Source organism: Miscanthus floridulus, chromosome 6 (assembly GCF_019320115.1).
Source record: "Miscanthus floridulus cultivar M001 chromosome 6, ASM1932011v1, whole genome shotgun sequence".
Classification (NCBI taxonomy): domain Eukaryota; kingdom Viridiplantae; phylum Streptophyta; class Magnoliopsida; order Poales; family Poaceae; genus Miscanthus; species Miscanthus floridulus.
Window position 1 is genome coordinate 29403117 of NC_089585.1, and position 20933 is coordinate 29424049.

At 44.5% G+C, this 20933-nt stretch overlaps 1 protein-coding gene and 1 long non-coding RNA gene across 2 annotated transcripts; one reads left to right on the forward strand and one right to left on the reverse strand.

Moving 5' to 3' along the window:
• Positions 1–3170: 3170 nt before the first annotated feature.
• On the reverse strand, positions 3171–8907 carry LOC136461956 (sugar transporter ERD6-like 8). Its single transcript, XM_066461353.1, has 9 exons — positions 8739–8907; positions 8547–8609; positions 8379–8459; positions 7839–8188; positions 7664–7739; positions 7408–7472; positions 5338–5384; positions 5205–5267; positions 3171–5130 (listed from the first exon to the last, which is right to left on the reverse strand). The coding sequence occupies exons 1-4, from the start codon at positions 8901–8903 to the stop codon at positions 8087–8089; spliced, it is 411 nt and encodes a 136-aa protein (XP_066317450.1). The 5' UTR covers positions 8904–8907; the 3' UTR covers positions 3171–5130; positions 5205–5267; positions 5338–5384; positions 7408–7472; positions 7664–7739; positions 7839–8086.
• Positions 8908–19110: 10203 nt separating this feature from the next.
• Positions 19111–20744, forward strand: LOC136457971 (uncharacterized). The gene is made up of 3 exons (XR_010759858.1): positions 19111–19577; positions 20328–20454; positions 20725–20744. It is a non-coding gene; the product is annotated as an uncharacterized lncRNA (long non-coding RNA).
• Positions 20745–20933: the final 189 nt, after the last annotated feature.

Below are 20933 nucleotides of genomic sequence, written 5' to 3' on the forward strand. Positions count from 1 at the left end.
TAGGGAAAGATTGTTAGATTAATCTACTGCTTTTATATGTGAACACACAGCAAGGGGAAGGTAGCGCCGAAAAGGCTCCTTGCTGTGATACTGTAGCCGCGATAGGTGCAGACGCTGAATGGCTCACCTGCAGCACTATAGCCACATGTAGAGGCCGACGCAGAGTCAGCCCTGTATGTTATCTAGTTACTGTTATAGCATGTGCGCTGTATTAGGACTAGATGGATAGAGTTGTATAAATAGATTACCACGGCAACTTAGTAAAGATAGTTCAGATTTGCCATCTCCCATACAGGGCTTTGACCAACGCTGGTGTCTTGTACTATGTGTGTATGCTCTATTCTCCCTCTTCTTCAACCTCTAGCCATAGTGTGTGGGGACGGACATTGCTTGTTCGTGGTCAGATTAGCTAGTGGATGCTCGGCAACACTAGCGCGTGCTCAGCAAAACTAGTGAGTAGTTCAGTCACCTGAGCCGGTGATCATGTGGGCCAACATTTACCAGAAGTCTGGCCAAAGCCAACACGTTCAGGTCCCTTTCCCATTGCTGTTCCTATTCAATGAAGAGAGATATCACTGGTTCAGCGTAAAGATGGCAACGGGGCCTCGATACCCGATACCCGACGGGTATTTGACCCATTAGGGGACAGGGATGGGACGATCTCTCTCCCCATGGGTACGTAAATAGGCAAGAATCCATACCCAATGGGGATGACGGGTATGAGAACGTTCTCTATATATCCGTACCCGTTACCCATTGGGGAACCCGCTATGATGCTATTATACAAATTTACCGAGGCAAACAACGGCTGCGTGCGCCTATTTTCCCGCGCCGATGGCGACATCCGCTGCAGCACCGGCCCCACCTCACCTCATTCACGGAACCGATCTTATACCACTGGCGCCACCCATAGTTTGGGCAAAATAGCCGACACGTGGCACAAAACCAGTGGCCACACCCTCCTACTGCCGCACAAATGGCCATAGAGACACTCCTCTGTCTCTTGTCTTCGTCTCGTCTCTCATCTCGCGTACGCCAGAGTAGCTCCGGTCTCTACTCCTAGCCTCCTAGTGACCCAGCTTGTGTCGCTCATCTCCCTCTCCAGTCTCCACTCTCCACTTCACTGCTCGGCTGCTCGCGATGCTCGTCTCCACTACGGACCCGGGCACCCGGCTGTCGTCGCCGCTTGCCGCCATGGAAGTTGCCCGGTGAAGCCCTTCTTCCTCCTCGATGAATTAACCCCATCATTTGCAGTGTTCCTCTGCTGACCCCATCCCTCCTCAAGGGACGCCGCTGCTACTGAGCCACCGCCGCCGCCGGATCCGATCGTCTCCGACTCCCTACTGTCAGATCCGGTCATCATCGACTCCCTACTGTCGAATCCAACCCCCGGATCCAAGACCAACGAAGCTACAGCCGCATCCAAAGAGTTGGTGGATGCTCCATCTACACCTACAACCGGGAAGAAGAAAGTTCCCCCTACACCTGCTACCAAGAAGAAAAAAGCTCCCCCGCCGTCGTCGACCAAAGCTGCCTTCATAGCTGGAGACCCCAAGCAGCTTCTCCGACCACCACAGGCGAAAGGTTCTGACCCCAAGCGCCTCCGCTTGAAGATATCTGCAGCTGAGAAGCCTGGACGTAAAATTTTTAATTCTCCAGGGTCAGTACTCAGTAGACCTAAAGCTTTTAAACTTGATGAATATTATTTGTCTCATTATTATGTACAAGTTTAGTGCTAGAAGTTACCAATTTAGTGTTAGCAGTTAGCATTATTTGGAATTTAGTGTTAGCAGTTAGCAGCAAGCAATACTCAATAGACCATAAGCAAGTTTGATGTGTGATATACCATAAAAATATTTCCTGATTTATATACTATTTTGCAGTAGCTTATGTTTGAGGCTTTATGCACTTGTAACCTCATGTTGTACTAATTAAATATTTATGTGGTTAATTAACTACAGGCTGAAAAGAAATGTTAGAAGCTAGTGCAAACAGCAGCCAGGCTCCTATGTCTCAGGGCTCTCAGCCCGAGTCTAAATCGCATCTATAATCTGTCAATGAATCAGAAGCAATTGAAATAGATGATGATGAAGAGGAGATTGAAATTGAACCATCGGATGAGGAAGATGGTGCTAAGGTTGGGTCAAAGAGAAAGCTCACATCTGTTGTTTGGAAGGAGTTCAAGAGAGTTAGATGGCATGGCAAAATAAAGGCAAAATGCATTTACTGCAACACCAAGCTTGGAGGAGAAACAAGGTGTGGGACCAAGCACCTTCACTGTCACTTGAAGTCATGCACTCTTAGGAAGATTAAGTTGGGAGGAAAGAAGACACTGTCTCAAACATCATTGAGGTTTAGTGCCACAGATGCAGGGACAGTTTCTATAGAGAATTACACCTTTGATCAAGACATAGCTAGAAAGGAACTTGCTGCTATGATTGTGCTACATGAGTATCCCTTGAGCATGGTTGACCATGCTGGTTTTAGAAGATTTGTACATGCACTCCAACCCTTGTTCAAGATTGGCACCAGAAACACATTAAGGTATATATAGTGTACATGCTTTTGTATGTAGTGTGCTTATGCAAATTACAACCTGGTTTCTAATCTTGTGTGCATATATTTCATTTACTTTAGGAAGTACATACTTGAACAGTATGAAGCGGAGAGTAAGAAAGCCATTCGATATATAGCTGCAATCAAGTCTAAGGTGGCAATCACTAGTGACATGTGGACTTCTGATAACCAGAAAAGAGGATACATGGCTATCACAGCACACTTTATTGATGAGAGTTGGACTCTAAGAAATATTATCATGAGGTGGGCCTAATGATTGTTGGATCTGGTTGCATTTCTGTAGAGTGCTGTAATTTATAGATTTTTTGACATGCTGTTCATAAAGTCTGCTGGCCTTTTATAGGTTTATTTATGTGCCAAGTCCCCACACACATGAAGTCATTGGTGATGAACTGTATGACTCCCTTGTTGACTGGAATATTGATGAGAAGGTATCAACCATCACGCTCGACAATTGCAGTTCAAATGATGCTACAATTCCTTACCTTGTTAGAAAGATTGGCAAAACTAAGCTTATGGCTGATGGAAAGTTTTCACACATGCGTTGTTGCGCTCATATCCTTAATCTGATTGTTAATGATGGACTAGAAAAACTAAAAGATGCCATTGGAAACTTTCATGATAGTGTAGCTTACTGGACAGCCACCCCAAAAAGGGTAGAGAAATTTGAGGAGATAACTAAGTATGTGCATGTCAAAATTGAGAAGAAGATAGCACTGGATTGTAAGACAAGATGGAATTCAACTTACATAATGCTTAGTACTGCATTGCCCTACAAGGCTGTTTTCATGAGAGCAAGCCGTGTAGATAGGCAATATACTTGCTGCCCCACTGAGGAAGAATTTTAGTTTGCTGCTGATGTGATTGCAAGGCTTAGATTATTTAATGGCATTTCTGTCCTGTTCTCTAGAACCGACTATGTGACTGCAAATATGTTCTTCTACAAGATTTGTGAGGTTAGAAGTAAAATTAGGGAATGGTCATCTTGTGGCAACCCATTGATAGAAGAAATGTCAGATAACATGGAAGCCAAATTTAGGAAATATTGGACAGAAATTCAAGGTCTCATGGGCATTGCCACCCTTCTTGACCCTAGATTTAAAAATTAAATGCTTCTATACTGCTTTGAAGTGTTGCAAGTGACAAACTCTAATGAAGAGGTTGGTAAAGTGAAGGACACATTGAGTGATTTGATGCTAGAGTATCACATAGATGAGGATGCAGGTACAAGTAGCAGTACCATCAAACCCACAGTAGAGAACTCAGGATTTCTGTCATCCTTCACTGCACGTGTTGCAAATTCACAGCCATCAGCATTGAGGTTTAAATCTGAACTGGATCGGTACTTAGAGGATGAGATGGTGGACATACAAACCGAAGGCTGGAATGTTTTGGACTGGTGGAAGGTTGCAGGAACACGCTATCCTACTTTGAGGATGATAGCTAGGGATATTTTTGCAATTCCTATTACAACTGTTGCTTCAGAATCTGCGTTCAGCACAAGCGGGAGAGTACTTAGTGAGCACCGCAGCAGGCTCACCTCTCAGATGTTAGAGGCTCTAATGTGTTCACAGGACTGGATTAGAAACAAATACAAAGGTCTGTTGTTGAGCAATTTATAATTTCTTTCTCATGCAATTCAATGTTTTATAGGAAAAACATGAAAGTAATTATCTTTTTTGTAGGAGTCCTTACTGATGAAGGAAAACCTGCTAGCTTCTGGTCTTGTCTCAATGAAGTTCAAGAGGGGCGTCAGGTAATTGTTCTGGACTACAAAAATTACATTTCTGCTTTTCTGCTTTGTTTCATTGCATATACTTCATTGTTTAAGATTGCCTACTCAACTACTCATTTGTCATGCTCATGCAGGAGCTGAAACTCTGAGTCCATCGCTCCAACCTTCACTAGATGGTTCCCTTTGGCAAGATCAACAATCAAGCTGGCGTGCAATTGCAAGTGCATTTTGTTATGTGCTCACACAACCCAACCACTAACTATCTATGTAATAGTCTGGTTTGTAATGTGTGATAACAATGCGGTATTGTGTTGCTGCTTAGAATTTGATGGCATATGCCTACTGGCTGCTGCTATGACTGTGAGCGACTAAGCCTATGGGCTATAACTATGTCTGTATTTTGATGTTGAATTGTTGAAATGTTGATGCCTTGATGGGATCGAACTGTCAGTAATCAGTACTAGATAGTTTGTTGTGTTATTGTGGCATGTATTGTTGATTGTACATGGGTTTGTACTTGGGTATGGGTACCCGGTGGGTATGAAATCCCCGGTCAGGGACGTTAACGGGGAAAATCTGTCCCCGCGAGCGGGGACGGGGACGAGGACGGGATATATTTCAGTTCGCGGGGATGAGAACGTTCTACCAATATCCGTCGGGGATGTATCCGTTGCCATCTTTAGTTCAGCGAGCCCAAGAACGGCAACTTGTTGTCGACCTTCTTACAAAGACGCAAGCAATATCATAAAAATTCAGACCTTAGACAAGAATGACAAACCAACTAGTAGGCAACCCCGGCATGTCCCAGCTGCAGAGATCTGGAATGTCACAACATACATATTACTGTCATAACTCATTGTCGATTATCAAGTTTCAAGCACAGCTTTGTTACCATCAAAAGTGGCCTCCTTCCGGCCCTGTCCATCAGAAGCACCCCTAGTCCGACCATTGGAACCTGAAAATTCAAAACTCTAAACAGACGCCTGAATTCGGCAACAAGCATGGATAGGGTCTGATGAAGAAACCTGTACTACTGCCATGGCGATTGTTCCTGTGTTTCCTGACGAGAAACCTGATTGATCAATCATGAATGTTAGTGCAGTGCCCCAGTATGACCCCTGTCAAACATTTCTTTTGTGATAACAGAACCCTTTTTTTTTTGGGCGAAAGATAACAGAACAAGCTGTCATCAGGGGCGGACACAGCGGTGGGGTGGGGGCTCAAGCCTCCCCTACCCATTTCGCAGCAGTGGAACCTCTGTGGAGCCCTCATGAATTTTTAGGTAAAATTCTATATTGTAGGGGGGCTGAGACTTAAGATCGAATAGTAGTGTTGTTCAGCCCCCCTGAAATATTTTCTGGGTCCGCCGCTGGCTGTCATTGTTCATATCATTACCGGCCGAAACGAATACTTCACTAGCGTAGAAGAGAATGCCATTTACACCCCCAAGCTGCTGAAGGGCCATAAGCCCAACTCCAGCCTGAGCATGGAGCCCAACTTTAGAAAACAAGAGAATCTATGTAGAACAGGACAGCAGGTTTTTTAGATGCGCACTGTAACAGCACGAATGTAATCCTTCTAAAACAGATCTAGCATCTTTGACTTTGGTAGGCGCTGAAGCTTTTCTGTGAAAACCTGGATAAATAGACTATAGAATTAACAAGGGAACATGGTCAAAGAATTAATTGAAGGACTGTTTCTAACTCTTGACATGTTCTTGCTTTTATTTCTGAGGCCTCTTCAGAGATATCAGTTCCATGTCCCCTTAGCGTCTGCAGCGCTACTACAAATGCACCTTGGTGTCCAAACCTAGCCTGAAATGCTTCATTTTTCTATCAAAGTTCATCCCAAGGCAAGAACTTATACTCTTGTGCTAATGAAAAAAGAGCTTAGAGAAGAGGCTGGGCGTACAGGAAGAAGGTGAAACTAGGGAGATGACCTTGCTGCGCTACGTCAACCTCTTCAAAGGCTCGATGTCTGACCTTGTCATCAAGTCGCTAGAGGATCTTAGTGGCCTCGACGGACCAGCCATGTTGGACCAGATCATGACGTGATGCTTCCTTGCACCATCTGCGCTGCTCGAGGACTCGTTCACACCATGCTAGGCCAAGTTGTTATAGAGGGGATACTGAATGACTATGAGAACTCGAAGCTGCTCTTCTCCTGTTTGTGATAAGCTCGGCAATGAGAACATGCGGTGAGTGGGGTTGTTTTCTGTGTTGCCTTGTGTGTAAAAGGGTTGTCGTGGGGTAGTCGTAAGAGCTTTTATGTTCTAGGGGGATCAGTGGGTCTGTAAGTTTTTTAGGCCTGGTTTTTCCTTAAAAACTAGGCCAATTCTATTCTAATTAATTGAAGGCAAAGCTCTTGCCATTACATTAAAAAAACAACAACCATGATCACTAGGAGCAAAATTCTACATTTTATCGGTAGGTCTCTGCCCAAATCTTATCATGCCTGCTTCTGAATTAGGGCTGGCTAAAAAATTATACTACACAACCATGTGTTTTATGCAGTTTCAACACATGAATTTTTTTGCACCATGGGATTAAGATCCAATAACCTCTACCCTTCTTCTACCTCCAGCCTCCAGCCTCCAGCCTCCATAGATTACAGATCACAAATTATAATTTTTTTTTCCTATGGAAGGACAAATCACAGATCCGCCGCCACCGCCACTGCCATGGCCGGCGCGGGCGTAGGTGCCGGGGCGAGCTCGCCGGTCACCGTCGCCGGCACCGGTGGTCACCGGTGAGAAAGAGAGAGGGAGAGAGATAAAAAAATCCATGTGTTTTTTTGTGCTAAAACACATGTGTGTTGTATAGCATTTCTGAAAATTATATGTAATAATTCCTTAAAGTCCAAAAGTATGTTCCTTTGCATATGACCCTTGTGTAATGTTCAAATGAGCGATCACCATGACCAAATGACCATCTTAATTCTTAAGTTTGTCAGTGCCACCAAAAACTTGTCTCTTCTATTAAGAGTGGTCTTTGAATTACAAATGGGAATCTAAGAGTGGTCTTTGAATTACAAATGGGAATCGAAGTGAAACTAAACTTTAAACAAGTAGTAAAAGTTAAAATGAGGCAACTTACCAGCCATGTAGGGGATTCATGTATCAAAAGAAGGCCAAACAGCTGCAACAAACATGGTGCCACTCCTACATGCATACATAGTAGTTCACATGTGCATATTTTGAAGCAGATACTATATTAGAAAAATAAAGGTGAACTAAATTGGCTCTTCATATACAAGTGGACTAGTACTATGTATTCTCATTTTAATTGCAGGAATTGTAGACAGGTATACCTAAACAAACTACTTTACATACAACCAAACAAAATAATTTACCAACAATCGCCAAGGTACGCCAGGCGATAAAGGTCCCAAGAACAAATGCAAGCGAGCCTCCACAACATATCATAAACTGCATGTGAATGGATGAGTTTAGTTTGTGTTTTCTTTCTCTTGAAATAAACCATTCTCTGAACAATCAGTATTACTTTCCCTCGAGTACAGAAAAAACCTGGTTTACAGTTGCAAAGCCTCCTCTAAGGTTCTTTGGCGTTATCTCTGATATATAGACCGGAACTTGTTCAGATACAACAAAGTTCAAACTAAATTCGTTAAGAAAAAATGTAACAACATGGAGTTGCTTATTGGAATCACCACATATGATAGAATCCCAATTCCACATCCGATAAGCACCCTTCCAATGTCAAGCCACCAATAGTTCTACCGGGGAAAAAAGGCAAACACAAAATATCAGATGAACTAATAAGCAAAATGATACATCCGAGATAAATGAGGGTTGAGCAGAACCTGGGAAAATCCTAGATACCCAAGAGCGCAGAGAACATCTGATATCGCCATTGCCTGCGCACCGTGATGTTGAAGAAGTTATATGAAAATGGTCGACCGATGGAGAACATATATACATACAAATGAAAACAATCTCTCTGGTTGGCTGTTTGGCTTTGGCATTTCAAGCAGGTGAAGTTTACTGGTGCACCTAGCTCAGTTCTAGCAGAATATGGGGGGGTGCTGGAATTGGATTAACACTTACGCCTCTTCGACCTGCTATGGAGCCACAGACAATGGCACACAGCACTGCTCCGATGGTCAGGATCGAGCCAAATACAGAGTACTGCATCAGGTGTGCATGTGCATGAGCAGGTCAGCATATCATACTCCTATCCCATACTCAAGAGTGAGCTCGATCAGCTGTGGGCACCTCAGCTAATGAGAGGTGGAGATCACGCATGATGCCCAGCCGAGTCGGTGATGAGTAGCTGATCTGCAGCGCACAGCGTATTTAATTAAGCAGCCGAAATGAAACATCAAATGTTCGGAGAAAATTCTAAAAATTAACGGTAATGTAATCTCAAACATAACACAGAATTGATAAACGCAGGGCCGGGCTTACCGATACTCCGAACTCAAAGGACCCGGTCACGGCGATGGCGGTGCAGCCGACCACCACGGCAACCGAAGAAGAGGAGCCGCTGCCGCCCTGGCTGTCACCGCTGCCGCTGCCGACCACCCTTACCAAGAGAGGCTTCTCGGCCGCGTCTCGTCCCTCTCGCTCCATCGGACTGGCCATGCATTGTTTCTCCCTCTCAGCCGGTCCTCGTTCGTTTGGTTTTGTTTGGAGCTGCTCTGAGCGGGACCAGTGGACCACCAGCGGCTGCCCGGGCGGATCGGTCCAGCGCGTGGCAGTGAGTGACCAACCAAGCAAACTGCATGCTTCTTCCGGCCATGCTGATGCTTTATCCCCTTGTTCCTCCCTTGTCCTTTCTCTGTCACTTGCACTCTCACGAATCACGATCATCCATCCAAACTTCAGCAATTTTGGGGGTAAAGAAAAGCACTTGGCACACCACATTAATTAAGCAAAGATAAAATAGGTTGGGGGTTATACAAGCCTAGGGATATACTTTGTGCATGGTAAGTGAATACTTCCGAGCTTGACCTGCAGCTGTTGGAGCTGTGCGCGAGTGAGGAGCCTCCCGCGTGGGTCGACCCAATACTGGAGGAGCTCGTCGCCTTGCTCGTCATGAGCCGGCCAGTTGGAGCACCGGCGACTAGGTGCCCACCGCCTCTGGCGACTGCCTCCTAGGATGCTGAAGCTTCATTGGTGGACACCTGTTCTCCGGCGAAGACTACCCAGGGGACGACGGACTCGCCTCCATTGTCGCCTGTGCAGGGGCAGTCACTTGTCACGCCACCGCAGGAGCGACAGGCTGACGTCGTGGATGCCGAGGCGTGTCCAGAGAGGTCCGATGCCATTGCTCTAGGCGCGGATGCCACCACCCCTCCCCGACGAACGATCGTGGTTGCGGCGGGCGATGTCAACCGCACCCCTTCGCCTCAGACAACCTCAGCCGATAGACGCCTCAAGCACTTCACTGAACGAGATACAAAAGCGAGGCAGCCGCCACTTCTCGAGCTGCCCGGAGATGAGGCGGCACTCAACGGACGTGCACCGCCTTCGCTCTCGCTCCCCAAGCGAAGCAGACGGATAGCGGCATAGGCCACAACTCATATCCCGGCAGCCAAGTGAGGTGAGTATGTTGTCATGAAGCGCCTGGGACTCTCGAGCGGGATGCCGCCTCCGTCGGAGTCGGCGATGACGTACGATGAGGTATTCAATAGCGACCCCGCTCATATGCAGGTGTTGCTTGAGTTGTTCCCTCCGGTTGGCGACGTAGGCCCGCACAAGCGGCGCCGCTGCCCGGCATCTAGGGCATAGGCCTCCTTGCCGGCGTCGTAAATTTGGTTTGATATGTGTCCAATATAACAAGTTAGCTCGCAGTACACTAGAGATGGTCTGAGCTTTCATGTAAATCCTTAGAGACCTCCTAGGGCGTCCGAAGGCGTGTTGTATTGAATTTTTTCTCTACCATAATACAAAGACGCGCAAACCTTTTGCGTGATCGAGAAAAAATTTGATTATTTTGAATAGTAAAATCTACCTTTTCATTTTATATGCCGTACAAAAAAAGAGATAGGTAATAATTGGCTTGTTCTCTACGTGGAGTTGATTGCCACTTTGCAAGATTTATTTGGAATACCGTTTATATCATCTTTGGAGTTCAGCCTCCTTCTAGCTTTGCGAACATGTTTGATTCTTGGTCGAATGCCATTCAGCCGAAACTTAGAAATCAAATATTTGAAGGAGCTACTGCTTTATGCTGAACTATGGTTGAATAGAAATGATATGGTATTTAATAATTCTAAATCTAATACATTTCTGCAGGTTATCTTTATAGGGCAACATATTAGATTCGATAATGGTCCCTACACATAAATAAGAGGTGAGATCAAACCTCGAGAATGGATGCAAATTGTTGGAGACGGTTGTTTTTTGTTAAGTTCGGTTGGAAATTTAGGAATAGAATTGAAGCATAGCTTCTTTATTCTCCTTTTTATTTGCAGTTTGAACTCTTGTGGAGTTGGAGCTTATGTGTTTAGTTTTGTATTGAAAAGCTGTGTACTTTCTCATCAGAAAGTAGAAGCTGGAACTTTGTTCTATTATTAGAAAAAAGATAGGAATATTTTTGTCAGTGCCACCATGTGATTATTCAACCGTGCTCATTTCAAAACTCCATGCTACGTAAATCAGTTTTAGTACTAGTTTCAACCATGGCTAGTTCCTTTTCCTTCCCCGTTGCAACTCACTCAACTCCTCGTGTGCTAGGTAAGGCCTCAATTGACACGACTTCATTTCAACAGTGGAGCCGTTTTTTAAGCTTCAGCTTCACGAACAACTCTCTCAATAAAACTGAAGCTGTTTTGGTAAATCGTTTGGCAAAAACAGCTCCTCATAGTACATGAAATTGCTAAAATGTCTATAATAACCTTACTCCTCTCTTTCTTCTTTCTCCCCTCATCTTCTTTCTCTTGGAGTATGCAACCTCAAGCTCTCTATCTCTCTCCTGGCGGCCTACACTCCCTCCCTTAGCAGCCCATGCTCCCTACCCCAGTGGCTATGCCCCTCCCTCAACGGTCATCCGCCATGGCGGTCGCACCCCGACAGCCGTGCCCTGGCGCTGCACACTCTCCGTGGCTTGGGGCAAATCCAACATACTCACACGATGGGGCCCACGGGCGTGGGTTGGACCCAAATGAAACCACTATTGTTGCATCTCGATATCTGTTCTATCGGGAACCAATACCGAAGCCGATGGGGTTGTTGAATCAACAACACAAGACCCCCAGGAGCGCACATAGCAACTCCTCTTCAAGACCTTTGCGCTGAGTTACACACAAATTTCTAGTACAATGCAAACCAGACAACTTAATCACATACACACTTCAATCTCCCACTCACGCAGAAAACATAGTTAATAAGATATAGGATTCAGAAGCATAAGATTACCGCTAAGTCTACTACTTCATAACTATACTTCTATACTAGGTTGCCACTCTTATCACTCATCTACTCGTCGAGTTACACGTAGCTTATCTTGGAGAACGCCTGCTCCAAGGTCTGCTAACTGTCGTCTTCACCGAAGCTAGATCCGAGAAGATGCTCCGACTACCTGCAAAAACAACTTAACGGTTGCACCGTGAGTACATTGCGAACTCGCAGGACTTAATTCCAACATATAGTACTTGGTGGATGCACAAGATAATTATCAGGCATTTGTATAAGTGCGGAAAGCAATGATGTTCGTTAAGAGTATGACATGTTATGCTCAACATTAGAAATAAAAGGTATTCATCATTATAAGAAAGTGCTCATAGTCCATTACTCATGCTACCATGGGTATAGAAAGAAAGAACAACCAAATAGTTTTGTCCCAAAGGACTCCATGCTTTCAAGACTCTACAGAGGTGTACAAACTGTACCACACGGAAAACAGGACTAACCACCATACACCGGGTCCGGTAGTAAGGGTTGCCTCACATTCTGCAACCTTTTCCTAATCCGACCTGATTGTCCAACGAAAGGTTCGAGCGGTTGCCCGGTCAATGTCCCGAACATTCCCGACCGACGCCAACCCCCTTGCTAGTTTCATGGATAAACAGGTCGCAACTAGTTACTTGGCTTGTCGACCCCATTCATGACATGTGGTCTTTACAGGTGGTTACTAGGACTTACATATCCCAATACACGGTCCTTATTGCTCCATGAGCTACGTTGCCTGAGATCCCACACTCACGACGACCTACCCCTCACATGAGCAAGATATCCAAGTTATCCTCAAGATTACCATATTAGGAGTATTAGTCCTTAGCCAGATTAGTTAGGTAAGTCAAGTTGTATCCTCATTGGTTTTAGTAGTTAATTATCTAGGTGTAGCATCCTACACACGCGAGTATGAGTTCCCTTCTCATGCTCGACTTCTACCATTGCCCAAGCAACTAAGCAATAAGCATTAAGCATTCCCATTCCCATTGTTTAGATGAGAGGCTTCTACAGATTATTAAGCTACTCTAGGTGTAGTATAAGAGTGATCATTATCCAAGACTACATGTAATGCATAACTCATAATGCAACTTGATAAGTATCTAAAGTAGGGTTTATAATAGTGGGGTGCCTACCTGATAGTGCTGTCATTCAGACAGCTAGGGACTGACAACGATATCCTAGACATGCTTCACACTGAGATGATTCCTGAAAAGGACGAGGGAGATCTGATTGGAAAGATTCACCAACGGTTCGGAACGATGCTAAGGAACATGAATAGATCACCGTTGGATTCTAGGATGAGTCATCTAACAGTAATCCTACCACTGGGTTGTTGGCTTGGGTTACTTACTAGTAGGGTTGACTGTTGGGTAACTTGTTGGTTAAACTCACACTCTCTGTGACTGTTGGATACTCTGTTATGACTGACAGACATTCCGCTATACTGGGTACCAAGGTGGGTTGACTTTGGGTGACTCTGTTCGGCTCTAGCGGATGCTCCGTGGGTTTTATGGATACTTCAATGGGTTTTGGGCACTCTTGGGTTACTAGGTTACTCCATGTATATAATTCCTTGGATGCCCCAAAGTGTGTGACAGACGATCCAGTAGGAACTAAGTTCTCTCGGGTTCTCTGGCTGTGAGTCTTTATAATTCAGCGGATACTCCGATCGATAGTCGATCCTTTCATTGTTCACGCTCAAAGTAGTCTAGGTGCCTCTACTGGGAGATTTACTAGATTAGGGAGGTTTATCGGACACTCCACCGTATCGGCGGACACTCCGCCAACTGGGCGACAGAACCTATGCTCTATGTCTTAGGGTTGGTTAATTGCTATTTTGGGGTGGTGAACATCCATGCATGTGTGCTAGACTTCTAGGAGGGTCTTAGGGATATGCTAGGGTAAGGCTAGTTGAGTTCTTGGCTAACTAGTGCATCTAGTGGCTTGGCTAAATCTCTTCCCATGATCCACTTGTGACCAATACATGTGATTGAGTAAGAAAGCTTACTCCAAGATTGGGATTCTTGAGATGCTAGACTCCATGATAAGGGCTTGAACACATCTTGCCTTTGTGGTGAATGAGAGGTCACCACACTCCATGATCCATACATGCATGAGACATTGAGATTAGGGTTTGAGAGAAATCTTCATCTAAAGAGATGAGAGCTCATGAGCTAAGCATGATCATGAGATAAGGATGGCTTGACCTTGATGAGTTGATGGCCTTGGGTTGAATTCCTTCACTTCATCTTCCACCTTCATCTCCACTTCCACCTTCATCTTTGAAAGCTCTAGTTTGGTTTTGGTGAATTGATGAAACCCTATGTGCTAACCTAATTTATCAAAGTGATTATGAGATAGGTGGCACATTCCAAGTGGTGAAGCAAATGAAGATCATGATGTGATCATGGTGTGGACATGATGATCAAGTGCTTGGACTTGGAAAACAAGAAAGAGAAAAACAAAAAGCTCAAGACAAAGGTGAAACTTGATAGGAGCTTTTTGGTTTGGTGATCGAGACACTTAGCGAGTGTGGTCATATTTAGGATCGATAGCGGTACTCTTAAGAGGGGTAAAACTCGTATCGAAATGCGGTTATCAAAGTGCCACTAGATGCTCTAACTCATTGCATATGCATTTAGGATTTAGTGGAGTGCTAACACCCTTGAAAATGTCTGTGAAAATATGCTCACACATGTGCACAAGGTGATACACTTGGTGGTTGGCACATTTGAGCAAGGGTGGAGAAGTTGGTGAAGTGAAGGAGGTGATCGTCATAGTCTAACAGTGACTAGACGCTGCTCTCGATGTGACCGGACATAGGATCGATAAGTCCGGTCATTTATAAATCAAGGTTGGAGCACTCGAGCTATGACTTGGGCAGTGATCGGACACTGGGTCAACATGTGACCTGATGCGCAGAGGGTGCGTCTGGTCATTCATGACGTACGATGATGTAAGCGGCTGAGTGAGCGCTGTGAAGATCTAACGCGGTGGCGCATCCGGTCGCGTACACCTGACGTGTCCGGTCATGATTTTGGCGTATGGGGAGCTCTCTAGAAATGACCTAACACTGGGAGGCCGAGTTGATCGGCACATCCAGTCATCTGTTGGTTGCGTGCGTGGTTTTGTTGATCTAACATGGTCGCGGCATGTCTGGTCTCTAGATCGGCGCGTCTGGTCCTTCATTAACTCGCGCGAGGAACTCAGTCGACTGTTGGCACTCAACGACTAACGTTAAATGAAGGTGACACATGGATGGCATCGGATGACCAAACGCTGAGGTGTGCGTCCGATCACATCTGATCGGCAGATCCGGTCACCCTGAGAAGTGTGCAGTGAGGAGCCCAATGGCTCTATTCATGTGGGCTCTCTAATTAAGCCCTATGGTTGGCTCAAGCTCACTCTCTTGGCCATTTGCATTGGCATAGTAACCTTGTGAGCTTAGCCAAAGTCCTCCCACTTATCTCCATCATTGATTCATCATCTTTGTGAGGTTGGGAGAGAATCCAAGTGCATTGCTTGAGTGATTGCTTCTAGAGGCACTTGGTGTTCATATTTCACTGCGGGATTCGCTTGTTACTCTTGGTGGTTACCTAGACGACTTAGAGCATCGAGGATCATCGAGCGGAGGTTGGTGATTGTCTCTGGCTCCGATCGTGGTGATTGTGAGGGGTTCTTGACCTTTCCCTGGCAGAGAGTCAAAAGATACTCTAGTGGATTGCTAGTGGCTTGTGTGATCCTCATCTTGTGTTGGTTGTGCGGCACCCTATTGAGGGTTTGGCGTGTGATGCCAATTAGCGTGTGAACCTCTAAGTGAGTGAATCGCTACAACGAGGATTAGCTTGCCGACAAGCAAGTGAACCTCGGTAAAAAATCATTGTGTCATCATTTGATTCTGAGATAATTTGTCTTCATTGGCATTCATTCTTTGTGATTGATTGGCTCATTCCTCTATACGGCGGTATAAACACTCCATCCTTCCTGTGTATTTACGTTTCTTAGTGTAGCTTAGCCCTTTAGTGTAACTAGTTTTGAGGGCAAGGAAGTGTCGGTCTAGTGGTTAGTGAGGCTCTTTAGTTAGCCTTTGAGAGCTCACTAACTTAGTGTAGTGACTTAGCAAATTGTGTGCTTAGTGATCATAGTCACTGGAATTGTGGTAGGTGGCTTGCTCTTTTAGTAGGCTAGCGCAACACTCGCTTCGCCGTTTAATTGTCTAACATATTTGCTAAGTGTTGTTATAGAAATTTTCAATAGGTTATTCAACCCCCCTCTAGCCATTAGAACCTTTCAATCTTCTCTCTAGTTCTTCCTCACTCTTGTTCTTCTAGAGAGAGATAGATGATGAGAAATGGGAGAATGAAATGAGTTGGTGTTGCATTAGCTGAGACTTGATATTTCCTTTTCGTGCATATGATAGGTGGGGCCAAGGGTTGAGTGAAGGACAACTCATTCCCCACTCACCGCATGCAATTCAGTTACCGGTGGATGATCCGGTATCACATCAGGTTGTCCGTTGGTCTCTAAACTCATGGACTTGATCCAAGCACTCAAGGTTTGATGATTAGGGTTACTTCCATTGTTCCAAGGGTTAACAACCTGACCAATGACAACTTAGGTTATGATAATGTGCTTCCTAGTGAGTGCGCTGACTATTATTAACTTCATGCTCGTTCGATTTGTGCAAGGACTCTATCAATTATCCAAGATTGAGGGTCTGGGTGGTTGTACCGAATTCGGGTCGTTACAACTATTTTCAGCTCCATCTCACCCGAACCCATGTGAGACCAAGATTTATTGTTTTACCCCGTTTGGCACTAATGACTAACAACTCCAGGAGCTTGTAGAGTTGTGCCAAATAGGGCATAAATATATGTGAAATCTCAATAGGAACACGCCTTGTGTAAAAAACCTAAAGTTTATTACTCCCTCTATTCCAAATTATAAGACGTTTTGGCTTAAAGTTTGATCTTGATCTAATCTCTACTGTTAGGTAATTGCAATCTAAAATTGTGCATACACCATAATCTAAAATTGAGTTGGATTCCTACCTTATTTGGAATTTGATCTTGATCTAATCTCTACCGTTAGGTAATAGCAATCTAATTAAAAAATTAGAGTTTAAATTGAACGATGACCAACTATTGAACTAACACTTGCCATGTTACTGCATCACTACCAGATTCAGATCCGGCAGAGATCAATAAAAATACATATTTCCACTACACCACAACACCGCTTTACCATCAGACATCTGACGCTAAAAATTATATTTGGCGATGGATGATCTGACGCTAAAGATAACTCAGAGACCATCTGACGCTAAATCCTCATTTAGCGATTTGTTGTCTGTCGCTATAGATGTTCATGTTTAGCGTTAGCCCATTTGTCGCTAAAACCAAATATAGCGTTGATCTGTCTGACGCTAAAAAAATGGGCCCCACGCCCAGCTCACGCGCTATGTCTCCATAAGCAATTCGTGCACAAATTTTTGCCTAGCCCACAGTACAGTGACAAACCCTAGACTCTTCCCCCAGATCCCAAATCCAAGAGCGCCATCGCCTGTTCTTTACCCTCTCCCACGGGCCACCGCCCAATCTTTTCACTCTCCCGCCGTGCTCCGCTCTCTCCCTGCCCTTCAGATTCCAATTCGTGCCGCCAGTCTTCATCCAGCACGATCGACCGCATGCCTATCCCTCCCAAATCCATTGACACCCACCCAAATCCCCTCGCGCCCACCTCGCCCCCCAGTCCCCACGCCACTCGCCCTCACTGCTCCCCGTGCTGCATGTTATGCACAACAGAGCACCGCCCAGTCCTCCACTCCGATAGCGCCTTGCACACCCCTAAATCCCCCGCCCTCTAGCTCCCGCTCGCAATCTCCTATAGCTCGCCCGCCCTGCCCACCTCCTGTTTCGCTGCGGCCTAGGCGCATCGGCTAGCGGCTTCGTCGGCGTGGACCCCGCGCGGTGGCACGCCAAGTACTGCCTGGTCAGTCCCCTGCCCACGATGTCCTTCCCCTCCATCTGGTGCCGGTGGATCGAGAATCCCCATCCCTGGAGTACGCAATGGTGGACAACGCCGCCCCCTAGAGCACGCCGCCCCCAAAGCTGACCACGCCACCTGGAGCACGCAAGCAGGAGTGCTTCGACGGTGGTGCGACAGCGCCCACAGGCAATGTGTCGATGCCTAGTTCAAGATCAGAGGCAACAAGTAAGTCCCAGTCCATGAAACTCTTGGCGATTCAGTCGGATTCAATTAGTTCATTAGGAGCAATGTGCAAATTCATCATTTTCTTTTCCTTCTGAATTTGCCCTCCTAATTTCTAAGTAGGAGATACACAATGCAGACACAATACATTAAGCGCATGCTAACCAACACCCACCAGCCCTGCCGGCCTACACCCTATGAACGCAACACAGATTTTCAGGGTTTACTGACGGCAGATATAGGTTTTATCTGAAAGGTAATGCATTTGGTGGTGCATGAACACATGGTTAAGGAATCTTAGCAGGTGGCGGTTGTTTTCATTCGCTTTAGGTGGCCAAAGGTAAAGGCAACAGATGGGGGAGGAAAAGGCTAAGTAAATGATTAATTAGTAGGCTTGTAGGATTCCGGAATGTTGAGTTGTTGAAAAGGGTAAAGTTAGCATTTGTTCTTTCAGTCTGTTTTCTCACAGATTGTGTGCATTATCTGTTTGCTCTTGGAGTGCTCTGTTTTTCTTTAAAAATCTGTAGAGCTTATGGAGTGTTGTGTTGACCAAGTGTGCTCTTGATAGATTGTCGTGGTCTGGTTTGAGTACTTGTGATATGGGTTTTTTGTTTGGTGCCATAGGGGGTAGTGTAGTTGTGTCACTTTGCACTACAGAAGGTATATGCTTTCATGAAATTGTTGTGGGCAGACATCAACAGTCAGCAATCATAAAGTGTTGCTAAGTGCTGAAAAATAAGCTTCTTCAATTTCTTTTGGTGGTGATTGGTGATTCTGTGCAGCGGTTATATTCCTAGCTATTTATTAGAGATTGTTAGTTCTGAATGTATGTACGTATGGTAGCAATTCTGAGGCTGCATCACACATGCAGCTATGTGCAGCTTTGGCTGGAATCAGTAGCTAGTTTGTGTGTTCTTTTGTTAAAAAAAATCTTGTTGACGACGTAATGATCACCAACTTTAGTTGGCTGCTATCTGTTTCTGTCAAGTTCAGTTCGGTCACTCTATGCAGCCAGAGTCAAGAGTCAGACATGAGTTTTGTTACTTTGTCCTTCATTGCTGAGACTTTTCTCTTCCTATATGTTGTTTGAGCTATCCTTACATGGTTTTGAGTTTATGCTAATGTTGAGTTATGCTTCCGCTTTCCAATGCAGGTGGCATGGAGATTTTCGCTGCCAATGTTGTCGACCTTGACCTGAACTTAGAAGCTCCTGATTACCCACACCTATAAACCTACCAAGACATTACTCAGAAGCTGTTGACCTTCAGAATTTTTAGCAAGTCTTGATCTGAATTATACTAGTCTGTATTTTTAGAAAGTCATTTTTTAGTACTGAAAATTAGCAAACTTGTCTCGGTTTTGCATAATCATTTAATTACAAGATAGACCTTTGTTACATATCGGCCACCATTAATTCCATAATCACTTAATTAATACTAGCTGTTTATTTTGAACTCATGTTGCTTGTCTGGGTTTTGCATTGAATTGGCTTCTTTGTTAGTAGCAGTATGTTCTTTTACATATGCAGTCTGTATGCACACATGAGTATTTAATTCACTGAAATTTTATAAACCTGACAGATGCTTGGATCTGAAATTTTATAAACCCCAAGTGGATGCTAGTTTGTCATACTGCGAGGTAATTGCATGTCCTCAGCCCTCCCTTGAAGCCTCCCCTTTCTTCTTGCATGGATCTTTCTTCTTGCATGGATCTGATGACCTCCCCTTTGGCTGAATCAACATACTTTTTAGTGATTAAATAGGAAACCTGAAAAGAGAAGGCTGTGAAGATATAATTATAATTAGTGTTGCTCTTGGGTTTATTTTTCCACATGTTAACTAGCTTTCATTAGCTAGTTAATTAGTTAGCGTTCATTTCCTTAGCTATCAGAAGATTAGCACTAGTCCTTTCATTAGCTTACCAACATGTTTATGCTTCCTTCAGTGATCAAAAGGCTTACAGTGTTCAGTCTCTAAACCATGTGAGCTGTAACTGAACATTATTAGTGGGCTGAATTTTGCTTTATTGTCTTTATAATTTTTTCTATTTAATTTTCTAGTCCAATGAGTGAATTCAAAGATGAGAAACATTATCCTGTAGAGTAGTGTGTGTATTATGTGGTAAGCTATGCAAAAGCACATAGATCATTACTTCTGTTTGGCCAAGTAACCAATTATCACGGTTGTGTTATATATTTTGATCAAGACAGTTCGAAGTTGAATGCAATATTATTTTCTATACAGAACTATTCTTCTGTCTGCCATTTCCTTTCTTAAACTTTTATTATTTTGAACTAGCATGCTCCCTAATCTCTTCATAGCATGTAATCTCTACATTTTCCCTTTGCCTTTCTCAAACTTTGTGTGATTGTTCTTGTAACGATTTCAGCTCCTGCACTGCTGGGAAAGACCCATGATCCAGCTTTCAAATGGAAGTTCTATGGCTTCTCAGCTCTACTTGATAGGGGGGCTGTATCAGCCAATTCTGCCATTTTTCGCTGTTGTGGATATGGTTGGTATGTACCATACTCGAAATGAATCCATATTAAGCAGGCACCATGCACACACTCAAAATCTTATCTAGTTTATTTGGGAAGATAACATAGTTGTCTGTCAAAAATATTAATTAGACAGTCAGGTAGTCACAAATGATGTTTTAGTAAATGTAAACCTCATGGCTGTAAAGTTTCAAACTCCCCTTCACAGTCCTCAAGAAAAGCCTTTTGTTTTCTGTAGCATTGATTACTAATCTGAGTAACATATCTGCTCATTAATTCATTTAACAGGTTCCTGCAAGTGAGCCCAACGTTAGCTAATCTACTGTTACCTTGTGTGAACACAGCAAGAGAAGGCGGCGCCGAAAGGGCCCCCTGCTGTGATACTGTAGCCGCTGCAGGTGCAGGCGCCACACGGCTCACCTGCAGCACTGTAGCCATGCAGTGGCCGGCGCAAAGTCAGCCATGTATGTTATCTAGTTACTGTTACAGCATATGGG

Bases quoted from the DNA above. Each gene is read 5' to 3' on its own strand.
- LOC136461956 (XM_066461353.1), bottom strand. From the start codon at position 8,903: ATGGAGCGAGAGGGACGAGACGCGGCCGAGAAGCCTCTCTTGGTAAGG. The intron at 8,460-8,546 runs GTGCCCACAGCT...CACCTGATGCAG, and splicing joins TCCACCTCTCATTAGCTGAG to TACTCTGTATTTGGCTCGAT. The intron at 8,189-8,378 runs GTAAGTGTTAAT...CACGGTGCGCAG, and splicing joins CCATAGCAGGTCGAAGAGGC to GCAATGGCGATATCAGATGT.